We start from the raw sequence: 13,090 nt of genomic DNA, 5'->3' as shown, positions 1-13,090 counted from the left end.
TTTCAGAAACCACTTGGCTGAGAGCGCCTGACCTGGCTTCTGAGGCCGTGGCCCCGGCGCTTTGGCTACTGGGGCTGCCCTCAGAGCACACTTCCCAGGCCTAAGGAGGAGAGGACACCAAACTCAGTGTCTAATACCCTAGGCGTAGCTCTCTCCCCACACTGTAGGAGGGAAGGGCAAGGTGCGGTATAGAGCACCCCTGTTTCCTGCATCCCACTCTTCCCATCACTGTTTTTCTTGTTTTTTTGGGGTTTTTTGTTTTGTTTTGTCTTGTTTTTTAACTAAGAGGAAGCTGTCAAACGGCACAAGGGCTCAGAGCTGTGGTGAAACATTCCCGCTAGGATCCTATGTTCTCATTATCTGGTAACAACATTCAGATTTTAAAATCCTAACTCATTGCCAAGCTCTGTAAGATACTAAAATATTTAGATTAAATACTCTGCTAGAATTATGAGGAAGGGAAGGGAAAGTACATTAAGAGAGAAAAAGAATCATCCTAGCAAATTGGGGAAAATGACAGGCTATTTGGAAATTGAAAGTATCGTTCTTGGTATGTATCAATATTTTAACATGATTCTGTTTAATTCCCTTCCTTTTAACTCCATCTGAAACAAGAAAGAAATAAACCTAAAAAGGCTGGGCTTGTATCTCCATCCACCATCCAGTCAATAAAGCTCTCCTGCCCAGCTGCCTGGCGCCCGGCCACGTGCCCCTGAATGGCGGATAAAAAGCGGAAGATGCCCCATCGTTTTAAAGGCTGACAGTCCAGGACCAGGTCCCCTAGGAGATGTTCTTCTTCTTCTGTGTCCATTCCATCGGCTATGTGTGCTCAGGTTTTTTAAATTGTTGGTCTTTAATATACTTCCATTCCTTTAATGGAAAAGTTACATAGATAAAGAATTTCTTTTCTTCCTAGTCATAAGTGCAGTCTGCATCCCTGGTCTCTACTTACTCTCTCCTTCAACTATAAAGCTGCTGAAATCTGATTCCTGCCTCTGCCATCTGATATTGAGACTGCTTTTGCCAGATGACAATGGCACAGAGAATTTCTACTCTTTACATTAAACGACCTCTATGTGGCATTTGACATAGTGAATAACTTTCTGAAACTCTTCTCACTGGAGCCTGTCTCTCTTTGGTTTTCCAAAGCGTGCTCTCTCCCCCTTGCTGTTTTTCCTTGGGCTCCTGTTCTTCTGTCTGCTTCTCAAGGTGTCCTTCTTAGATCTCATTCTAAGACCTCCCGATAAACTGTAGGCACAGCCTTAGCTTAATCCACCACTAGCAACCGGTGGCTTCCAGACTTCCCTCTCTAGTTGAGGTCTCTTCCCTTAATACCAGTCCCATGGCCCAATATTTATAAAATATCTCCACTTGGATGTCCCATTTCCAATGTAATAGACCTAAAATCAAGAGCTTCTTTCCCCCATACACCTGCTTCTCCTCCTTACCTGGGTGAGTGGTGGTCCCCTCCAACCCAGGGACCCTACGAGAAATCTGGAAGTCATGCTGACTCACGTCTGTGCACAGGCCAGGCCCGCAGGAAGCCCTGCCTCTCCCAGCCCTTCACCTGCTCAGCCCCACCCTCTCCACCATCCAAGTCTTACTTCAGGCCTTCATAACTGCTCTCCTGCGTGATCTCAGCAGCCTTCCTTTGACCCCCTCCAGTCCAGAGAAATCCTTCTACAATGCCAATCTGACCTCATGTCACTCTTGCTTCAAACTGCCTTTCCATCTTCGCCAACGTAACATTCAACGTCAGCTCTTACCAGTCTCTCGTCACGCTTTTCATTTCGCTCACATTCTGAGCTACTTACAATTCCCCACAAAAGCCATGATCTCCCGTATTTCTGTGCTTTTGTTCTAAATAGATAACTTTTCTCTTTTCTTGACCTGGCCACAACCTACAGGTTCACCCCAAGCCTACTCCGGTGCGCAAACAGTTCAAAAGGAAGCCTTTGACGACCCCTCCCTAAGCTGGGCTAGGATTCCTCTATGCTGTAACGGTAATAATTTGCAGCAGCTGCAGCAAAAAATAACAAACAACAATTAACATTTACTGAGGGCTAATCAGTCCCAGGGGTTCTCAAACCTAAATGTGCATAAGAAGCACCTGGAAATACGTTAAATTCCAATGTTCAGATTCATCTGGTGTGGGACTGGGATCTACCTTTTTAACAATGTATTCTAAGCGGCTCTGACACAGTTGATCCAGGAACGATATTTTGAAAAACACTGAACTACTGGCTCCCCTGCAATTCACTCAAAATGTTGCCGCCTAATTGATATTCATAAAATAGCTTTTATAATTTTAAAACATCAAGTACTTGGCACCAAACACAATTATGTGCTTCACACGTACCTGTCAACTGTCTTAAACCCAGTGAGGCTGGTATTATCTATACATAAAGGAACAAAAGATTACAGAGATTAGCTGGATCAGATTCACGCATGGCAATGACAGGAGTCGAGCTTGGGCCTCGTTCCAGGATACCATCTTGGGTCATTCACTGCTACATGAAAGCAATAACCAAAAGTTTCAGTGGTGTCCCCATGACAGTCAGCTGCATCAAATCCTTGGCCTGGATTTGAAGACCCTTAAGAGGCTGCCCCTACGTGATAGTTCATTTTATGTGTTAACTTGACTGGCTAAAAGATGCCCAGATAGCTGGTAAAACGTTATTTCTGGGTGTTTCCGGAAGAGATGAGCATTTGAATCTGTGGACTGAATAACGCAGGTGACCTTCCCCAATGTGGGCGGGCGCCATCCAATCCGTTGAGGCCAGAATAGAACAAAAAGGTGGAGGAAGGGTGAATTCACTTTTCCTTCTTTGAGCTGAGACATCCGTCCTCTCCTGCCCTTGGACATTAGCTTGGGCCTTTGGACTCAGACGGGGACTTACACCCTCAGCCTACCTTTCCCCCTTTCTCACACCTTCAGACTTGGACCGAGTTACACCACCGGCTTCCCTGGTTCTCCAGCCTGGAGATGACAGATCTTGGGGATGGACATGTCGGCCGCCATGACTGTGTGAACCACATCGGTTCTGGTTCCCCAGAGAAACAATACAGATTTTGGGACTGAGAGCGACTCTAGAGGAACAGAATTTTAAGGATAAGTTTTCTGAATTGGTTCTTAGGATTCTGGAATTTTCTCTCTAATCTGACTAGATTTAAAGATGCTAATGAGTCTATTTCCAGTAGTAAAGAGAGCACTGATGGTCCATGGGGTGAACTGTTTATAGAGATATGCAGAGTACCTGCATTGCATATGCTCAATCCACCACTTACAAGAAGCAAGGAGCTAAATGGCTGTACATGATACTTTCAAATATTTTTGGAAATCTAAGGAATGTAATGACACTGGCGGGTTCCTCCTAATGTCCCAGGCAAAGTGGTGAGAGAAAAAGATGAGCTCCTTAATGCCCAGTACACCCCGCCGTGAATGCTCTCTGATAACTCTCTCGTCCGCATCCCCTGTCCTCTTAGATTGTAAATCTCTTCTCTCATGCCTTAACTACCACAGGCACTCAGCTCTTCCTTAAATAAAATCCTAAGATCTTCCAGCTGTCGGGGACTTGGTAAGATGGCCCTTTCCCGCACAGGGGAGGAAACTGAGGCTCCGCGGGGAAGGGCCTTACCTGGGGGCACAGTGGCCGAGCCAGGACGAGGTCCTGGTCCTCCTGGCCTGAGGCCAGTGCCCCTTCCACACACAAGACAGCCTCCCTTCACTAACCTAAGCAACAGAACAAAATGCCTTGCCTCCCTGAGGAGGGGCTTTACAGAGCGACGGGAATGTTCTACAACCGGATCGGTGAGGGGGGGGGGGGGGAGGGGGGATGGTGGCACAACTCGATGAATCTCCTAAACATCATTGACTTGTGGACTTAAAACGGGTGAATTTTAGAGTAGGTAAATTGGGCCTCAGTAAAGCTGTTAAGAATGGAATCTTGCCCTAGAGAGCGGGGCAGAGTGGGAAGCGAGCACACAGAAGGCAGGCAGCGGGGGGCCGCGGTCACCATGACCCTTTCCTCCTCGAGCCGGGGTCCCCGTCCTTCCTGTTGTGTCGGCCCTCTTACTTGCTGCACTGGAAGGTAAGCTCCCTGAGGGCAGGGCGGGGACCCCCCTGTGCCTTGCCCTCTCCCATCTCCCCAGCTGCCCACGGGAGGCCCGGCGAATATCTGCCAAATGAATAAATGCGTGGGAAGCACGCAACCTGTTTCTTACCATCCACTCGTTCTGGCACAGAGAATCTGGCTTCTCCCCCCGGCAGGGGCTGACAGCCTGCCCAAAGTCCACAGACACGGAGGGGCTTCGGGGCGGAGCTGGGATCCTAACCACTGCTCTCCACTGCCTCCCATAAGCCCCGAACGCATGTTAGCCGGTGTCATCACCAAATCTGCAAATAGCTAGGCTACCTGTGTCCCAAGAGAGAGCCAAATTAATTTGCATCATTTCTTCATTTAAGAGAGGGACGTGTGCATTTTTTTCTAAAGCATAGGAAGGGTTTAGGAGTAAGGAAAAGAGTGTGGATTCTGGAATCAGAACACGGAAGTGTGAGTCCAGACTGCTTGGCTGTGTGATGGTGGGCAGGTTCCCCAACGGCTCTGAGTTGGTTCCTGCACAAAATGAGGAAAACGCCACCATCCTCGCAGGCTCACCATGAGACTTTGAGGGAACAACGCCTGTGACGCACCCAACACCCTCCCTGGCACGCGCCAGGCGCTCAAGAAGGGCCAAGCGAGACCCGGGGGAAAATGCATCAAAGGGGAGGAAGTCAGAAAACAGCATGAGTGAGAAAAGGCAGGGAGAAGGGCAGAAAGTGGGCGGAGTACATTTGCGTAAGTTTAACACACACACACACACACACACACACACACACACACTTTAAGGGCGAGTATCCCGAGAGGCACGTTAGCTACATTAAATGGCTGCTCTGCGGGGACTGGGAGATGAGAGGGTCGCACAGAACGAGACCGCGGCCTGTGTGAGCAGCTGGTGACGTGCGACCCAACGCACCACCCCACAGACCTCTTGTTCGCGCTCACACGTGGGCAAGAGAGAAAGAAAGGCCAGCCTCTCTGCCCATCGACTTCTGTCCCCAGACTCCCTGATGTTCTCTCTCCCGTCTACCAGCTGCTCACAAACTCTCCCCCCGCCCCCGCTGGCTCCCACGAGCCTAAGACCCTCCGCAAATCCCCCCGGCCCTCATCTGCCACAAACGACCCAGCCACAGCCCTCCTTCCCCTTCAGAGGCCAAGACCGCTTGCCAAGGGCTTGCTTCTTGACAGTCTGCCTGAAGTCTGCTATTTCTAAAGACCGTGTCATCACACAAACTAAAGGTTTCAGGATTTACACCCTCCTACAGGAACTGTCTTGCGGTTGGATCATTTAAGAACAGAGGGCAGGAAAGCGATCCACTTCATCTGTGAAGCTTTGGGAAAGTAAACAGAGGAACAGATCTGGACAAGCGAGACCCCCACTGCTTAGGTTTCTGCTACCCCAAACTGGTAGGCACATGTGGCTCTTGACCACGTACGGTGCGGCAAGCCCAAGTTGGTACATGCTGTAAGTGGAAAGTACACCAGGTTTTGAAGACTGAGTACCAAAAAATATGTTAAATGTCAAATTTATGACTTATCTCAACCACTTGTTAAAGTGATAATATTTTGGATACATTGGGTTAAATAAAATATATCACCAGTCTGTTACTTTTTAAAATGTGGCTTCTTAGAAACACTAAATCCATGGCTCACACTATACTTCTATTAAAGAGCACTGGTCTGGACCCCTCACCACTGTCTTCAGTCACTGCTTGCCACAGGAACACCCTCTGATAGAAACATAGGGCAATCTGGAAATCTGAATAATATCTTCCCTCTTGCCCCATTTCACACTCATGGTATTCAACACGTCTCCAACTCCATGTCTTTTACAGTATTCTGCCTTTGCTTTCAGATGGCTAGAATGAGTCTAGAATTTCTCATATATTTTACATGACCCTTTTAGCCACATTTATTTTAATCTTCACATTTTTGGTAACCACATCAAAAGAAAAATTTAAGATGAGCTGAAGGATGATGGCTCGGTTTATGAGCCTGAGAAATGCTTTTCTGTCCTCTTCCTTGCTGAAGTGTCAGGTTTTCATGGCGGTCACTCTTCTAGTTTACCAATGCATGTCAAGTCAACCATAAACAACAGCTGGGCCAAAGCCAAAGACATGGTAAGAAAAGAAACTACAGACCAATATCCCTTATGGACACTGATGCAACAATCCTCAATAAATACGAGCAAACTGAGTTCAACAGCACGTTAAAAGGATTATAGACCATGACCAAGTGGGATTTATTCCCAGAAAGCAAAGATGGTTCAATGTACAGAAATCAATCAATGTAATATACCACATTAACAGAAAGAAGGAAAAACCCACATAGTCAATCTTAATTAACGCAGAAAAATCATCTGACAAAATTCAACACCCTTTCATGATAAAAAAAATACCCAACCAATTAGGAAGAGAAGGAAATTTCCTTAATATGGTAAAGGCCATAAACGAAAAACCCATAGCTCCTACCGAAAGACTGAAATCTTTTCTCCTAAGATCAATATAAGGATGCTTGTTCTCACCACTTCTATTCAACATAGGACTGGACGTTCTAGCCAGAGCAATCAGGCAAGAAAAAAGAAACAAAAGGTACCCAAAGTGGAAAGGAAGAAGTAAAACTATCTCTGTTCACAGACAACATGATCTTACATGTATAAAACCCTAAAGATTCCACATACAAAAATGGTTAGAGCTAATAAATGAAATCAGAAAAGTTGCAGGATACAAAATCAACACACAAAAATCTGTTGTGTTTCTATATGCTAAAAATGAAAAATCTGAAAAGGAAATTAAGAAAATAATTCCATTTCTAATAGCATCAAAAAGAACAAAATACTTAGGAATAAACTTAACCAAGAAGGCAAAGACTTGTACTCTGAACCCTATAAAATATTGCTGAAAGAAATTTTAAAAAACACAAATAAATGGAAATTCCTTGTTCACAGATCAAGAAGACTGAATATTAAGACGTCAACAGTATCCAAAACAATCTATTGATTCAATGCAATGCCTATCAAAAATCCCACAGCATTTTTGCAGAAATAGAAAAGCACATCCAAAAATTCATATGGAATTCCAAGGGATCCTGAACAACCAAAACAATCTTGAAAAAAGAAAAAAGTAAAAAGGCAACTACTGGGACACAAATCCAAATTTATAATTACCAAAAGAAATGTTCTAAGATATTTTTAAAATAAGACTACATAGTAAAAAGACAGTAATTATACAAAGTTACACTAAATATACTCATAATAAAGACAGTAAAATATGGCAGAGCTAACACCAGACACGAGTCCATGCTGATTATAAATGAATGAATTGAAATTTTGATGATAAAATATATCTGCACATTATATCATAAGGAAAGGGTTAGTCTCCCTAAAATATAAAAAAAGATCTTAAATAAAGAAAAAAACCACCACCACCTGTTCGGGAAAAAAATGAGAAGACATGGACAGGCAATACACAGAGAAAGTAAAAATGACCTTAAATATATGGGAAAAAAAAAATTTGATGCCTTACCCATCAATGCTACAATATCTCCACCACACACACACACACACACACACACACACATATTCACACACAAATACACACACATTTTGAACTATCTGGGTAAAAAAGCAAATTAAAAAATCACAATTTTGGAACACCCAATGAAATAACTGATTCAGGCAAATATCAGTGGATAGGTTGTCAGGGAATAGGATATTCATTTTGATGCCAAAACATTACCCTGCAGAGCATCTGCTAAGTCCAAAGGGAAAAAATGTACCTTTATATTGGTGAGATCAACCAAGCGACCAAATTCAGCATCCTAAAAGTGAACAGCCTGACATGATACCCTCCTGAGGGATTCAATGTGAAGTACACAGCATCCTTCCTGAAATGTTAATCTGAATCTCATCTCGTGCCGACTTTACAGGAGGTATAGCAGATAGAGGAACAAGCTAAACTACACCACGAGGAAACAGCTAGACAAGCACAGAGGGTGGGGTGGTACTTCACACCTGGTCTGGCTCAAGGAGTCAATGCCAAGGGGCAAAGGGGGGGCGACTGTTGGAGATAAAGAGAGGAAAGAGCTCTGGCCAAACACAACGAACCGTAACCAGACATGAGTGCAAGCACGTGTAGCAGGCCACCTGAGGGCAGTGAGGGACTGGTCTCTACATGAAGTCAGATTTGTTCTCCTCTTAGGTGTGCCAGTGGTTTCATCATTCAGGATGGCCCAGGTTACCCACAGTAACAAAGAGCCCAAACTCTCAGTGGCTCAGGACAAAGCTCTATTTCTCACTCCCACCCGCGAAGCACCGTTTCAGAAGTAAGATGCTCCCCGACCTACTGCTCTTCGTACAAGACAAATTCAGCTTTTCCTTTGAGAGTGAGAGATGCTTACTGCTCAGGGTAGGTGGTTGCAGGCAGCGCTCGATTCTTCTGCCATTTTGCATCAGAATCTCCAAGATAGTTTAAAATGCAAATGCTTTATCGCTATGCAAATGTTTTTTAACCCCAGAGTCCCAACCCACACTTGCTGAATCAGAAACTCAAAGCTAGGACCTTAGGAGTCTACTACTAAGTACTATAGCTCCTGAAAGTTGCTTTCAGTTACACATTCCACTATTTTATAAAAGTTGCTGTGCAAAGGATATTTTACTTGCTCAGTGATAACTAGAGTAGCATTAATACTGTTTATAAAAATGGCAGAAATTCGTATTTTTGTTTTATAAGATGGCAAGCACTATAGTATACTCGTTTAGAGATAATCAACCATTCTAAATTACAGGCTTTTTTCTAGTACAGGTTCCTAAAGCTTATAGTGACTTTTTAAAAAAATTTTATTGGAGTATAGTTGATTTACAAGGTTGTGTTAGCTTTTGCTGTGCAGCAAAGTGAATCAGTTATACATATACATATATCCACTTTATTTTAGATTATTTTCCCATATAGGTATAGTGACATTTTTAAAAAGAGGTTCTACATTTTATTTAATTAATCGAGGTATGCTAATGCCAACTGGACAACTACACAGAGCAGCCAACAAAACAGCTCAAACCTGGGTAATGAAAATGGACCGATGTCATTAACAGTCTGCAACTGCTCTGCGTAGTACTGCAGGTGATTGCAGGCATTTCATCCAACTTGGAATGCCAACTGGAAATTGTCCAGTATTCTGAAGCTGACCTTCTGCACAAGGAAAAAAGGTCAAAAAACACTGGTTACACATCTATAAGAACGGCCAGAATCCGGATCACTGACAACACCAAATACTGGTAAGGATGTGAAGCAGCGGGAATTCTCATTCACTCCTGGTGGGAACGCAAACAGTAAAGCCGCTCTGGAAGACTGATCGGCGGTTTCTTACAAAATTGAACACCCTCTTACCATACAAGCCAGCAATCATGCTCCTTGGTATTTACCCACACAATAATCTGAACACAGACGCAGATGTTTATAGCAGCTTTATTTGTAACTGCTAAAACTTGGAAGCAACCCAAATGTCCTACGATAGGTGAATGGATAAATAAACTGTGATCCACCCAGAAAATGGAATATTATTCAGAGCTAAAAAGAAATGAGCTACCAAGCCACAAAAAAACATGGAAGAACCTTAAACATATATGACTAAGTGAGAGAATCTGTAACCAATCTGAGAGGTTACTTACTGTATGATTCCTGCTGTATGACATTCTGGAAATGGTAAAACTACGGAGACAGTAAAAAGATCGGTGGTTGCCAAGGGTTGGGGGAAGGGGAAGGACGGTGGAGCATAGAGGATTTTTAGGGCAGTGAAAATACTCTGTACGATACGTAAATGTCATTTATACATTTGCCCAAACCCACAGAATGTACAACACCAAGAGTGAACCCTACGGTAAACTATGGACTTTGGGTGATTATGATGTGTCAGTATAGGTCCATCGATTTTAACAAATGTACCATCTGGTGGGTGATGTTAATAATGGGGGAAGCTATGCGTGTGTGGGGCAGGGGTACATAAGGAAATCTCTGCACCTCCCCTCCAATTTTGCTGTGAACCTAAAACTGCTCCAAAAATAATGATCTTAAAAAAAAAAAAAAAAAAGATGTTAACCTGACACTACCCCCTGCCCTGCTACCCCACCAAATAAATTTAAAAAAAAAAAAAGAGGTCTTCCAGCCATCTTTATTTAGCCATGATTCCCCAAGCTACTTCTAGCCTAACCAACTTGCTCAAAACACCCCCAAATAAAGTCACACTCATCTCTGCCAGGCAACTTCCTCTTCCTGATCACATCCAGGTCTGCCTCTGGAGAGACACTGCACCTTAAATGTACAAATTCGTTGGATACCACCTTCTATCAACAAGTTGAGAAGGACACAATAAAATACTGATATGACAGCAGGAAGTGACAGGATCACACAGAAAATGTAGTGACATTATCAACTATATCTGCTGAACCTTTTAGCCCACTATGCTTATTTTAAATATTTTGGTAATTACGTCTGTATATAACAATGATTATTTATCAACATCCCCTTTTGAAAAATTAACTGCTCAAACCTTATACTGGGATGACTGGTGTTATGTGCAGGTCCATTTGCCTACATGAGGGAAAAAAAACCCCACCACAACTGGATCCCATTTGTTTTTTCAAAAATAAAAATAAAAATAATTCAATGTAAAACATGAACATTTAATTACCTTTAAACAATATACGTAATAATGTACATGCTATACAATCCCAAACACACTGAACACAAATGCAATCTTATAAGACATATACACAACCTACTTTTTGCCAACATATACCCTGTAGGTCACTTGGGATGTTAGCTGATTTCTCAGCCCATGTGTGAGCATATAAACACACATATATATATGCCTCAAACTGAAGATTAAGATAATAAACCAAAGAGTTGAATATAAGAAGTCTGCCGTGGAAGATTCTAGAACCACAATCAGTAACTGGAACCAAGTAACAAGGCACAATAGCTTCCCTCTGTGGTCACAAAGCTGAAGTTTCTCGTCCCAGTGCTTAAATATGGAAATAGATATGGCTAAGTCACAAACTATATTTTATAGTGCATTTCCGTTACTGTTTAAAAAGAAGTATTTTTCTTATTACATAATGCATTACAGAAAAGCATTGGAAAAATAAATAGGATATGCTCATACAATAAAGCCTTTTTTTCCATTTGAAAAAGTTATTTATGTTCAAAATTAATATAACAGATGTAGGTGTAATAAAAAGAAGCATAAGGGATCCTATGCAGATTTCCTAGTACCCTTGAATCATATCTTGTGCCACCCATGTTAAACTGTCCATTTTAAAGCTAGCTGGGTGATACTGTCAACTGAAAGTCATTTTCTTTCTTTTCTTTTCTTTTTTTTTTTTTTTTTTGGTGCTTTAATAATATGTACTAGTACAGAGAATAAAGTTGTCAATAACATGGCAAAATGAAACTCTTCCTAGCATTTAAGTTTTTTTGTTAAACATTAACTTTGTATTAGGCTATCCTTAATTTTCCTTTTTTTCTTTTTTCTTCTATGTTAACAGAGAAGAAAAAAATGTTTCACAGAGAAAAATTCATGCAACCAAGCAAAATCTAAACTATCCGTATTCCCTTTTTTTAACCCAAAAATTCTTGGGTAAATTGAAAGTTTATTCTAGGAAGAACAATTCATTGAGAGATAAAACAGTTTAAAAATATACATATACGTACTATTCATCGTTTCTAAGAACAGTTTAGAGCTTTAGCTTCGTAAACTTACACAGTTATCAAAGGAATAAAGCCAACCACAAAATAAGAATCAACAGGATGCAGTAATCCATTCCTAAAAGACAGTCAAATGTGCTTACACATATACAGGAAATCAACAATGTAAGTTGTAAATAATAAGTCGTCAAATGTAGCACTAAACAAATTGTAACCAGAACAAAACCGTCAGTTTCGTTAATTTTGACCACGGAAGTGGGACCAGCCAAACATGAGCTTGGCAGTGTCCTTTGATCACCATTTTGTTTCCACAGGGGCCCTGCAGCATGCAGCCCCTGCGGGGACCAGAGCAGCTGCTCACAAGTGCAACCGGACTGAGCAAGGGAAACACAGAACAAACCATCTTGCTCTGGGCTCTAAAACTGGAGAGTAATGTAATGAATACACTGAGATTCTAAGGCTTTCTTAGAAATATTCTTCACGGCACTTCAGCAATAAACACCACTAATAGGCAAAATTTGCAAATATTCATAGTTACATACTTACCTAATTGAAAGTACATGCCATGTCAATTATTAAGTAAGGAACCACTTTGTCAGTTTTGTTTTCTGGCAACCAAATTATACTTATGGAAGGCTATTCCTGTTTGGCTGTAATTAACATGTAAATCACAGACATGTCAGTTCACTAGTGTACAGTACAAACTGCATCTGGAGTAAACTGGCCAGTACCACCTGCTTCTTAAAGAGCTGAAGGTCATTCGTTTCTTGCTAGAAATGCAGCTAAACTGCCTTTTCTCACAAGAGCAGTTAGCATCCTGACTTCAACTATCAACCTACTGGTAAACTCTAAGATCATCATTAGGCAAATTCCTTGGGTCACACACACAGACCATCCTCACAATAATCCACTTCTCGCACTGCAGACAGCCAGAACACTCTCTCTGAGCCTAACACGTCATTCTGGCCACGCCATACTCTGAGCTGACCACAGCAGGCTCCGCTTTGGAAAACTCATCCGCGTACTCGCTGTAGCGGTTGTCTGCGGGGCTGCTGCCCTCTACAGTTCGGAGAGCATCTTTCACAGGCAGCAGAGTCTGCTCCTTGAGACACAAGGAGGTTTTGAGGGCAGGTGATTCAGGACGAACTGAATTTAACAATTCCTTGGTGAGAACTCCATCTGTCTGCTTATTTTTATGTTGCTTAATTTGCTAGAAACAAATCCAAATTTGAAAAAAATTACAAACTGTACACGCTACATGTTCAATATATGTTAGATGAAAGTCAACAA

The 13,090-nt window shown here is 42.4% G+C and overlaps 1 protein-coding gene across 3 annotated transcripts in view; it reads right to left on the bottom strand.

Moving 5' to 3' along the window:
• Nucleotides 1–10,755: 10,755 nt before the first annotated feature.
• Nucleotides 10,756–13,090, bottom strand: part of MTMR6 (myotubularin related protein 6) — a 28,482-nt gene continuing 26,147 nt past the window's right edge. For all 3 annotated transcript variants that reach the window (XM_057532978.1, XM_007164205.2, XM_057532977.1), the window contains one exon: nt 10,756–13,010. In XM_057532978.1, the coding sequence (XP_057388961.1) occupies nt 12,750–13,010 (261 nt within the window). In that variant the 3' untranslated portion in view covers nt 10,756–12,749. The remainder of the gene's footprint in view (nt 13,011–13,090) is intronic.

Source organism: Balaenoptera acutorostrata, chromosome 18 (assembly GCF_949987535.1).
Source record: "Balaenoptera acutorostrata chromosome 18, mBalAcu1.1, whole genome shotgun sequence".
Taxonomy (NCBI): domain Eukaryota; kingdom Metazoa; phylum Chordata; class Mammalia; order Artiodactyla; family Balaenopteridae; genus Balaenoptera; species Balaenoptera acutorostrata.
This window is presented reverse-complemented; position numbering and strand designations above follow the sequence as displayed.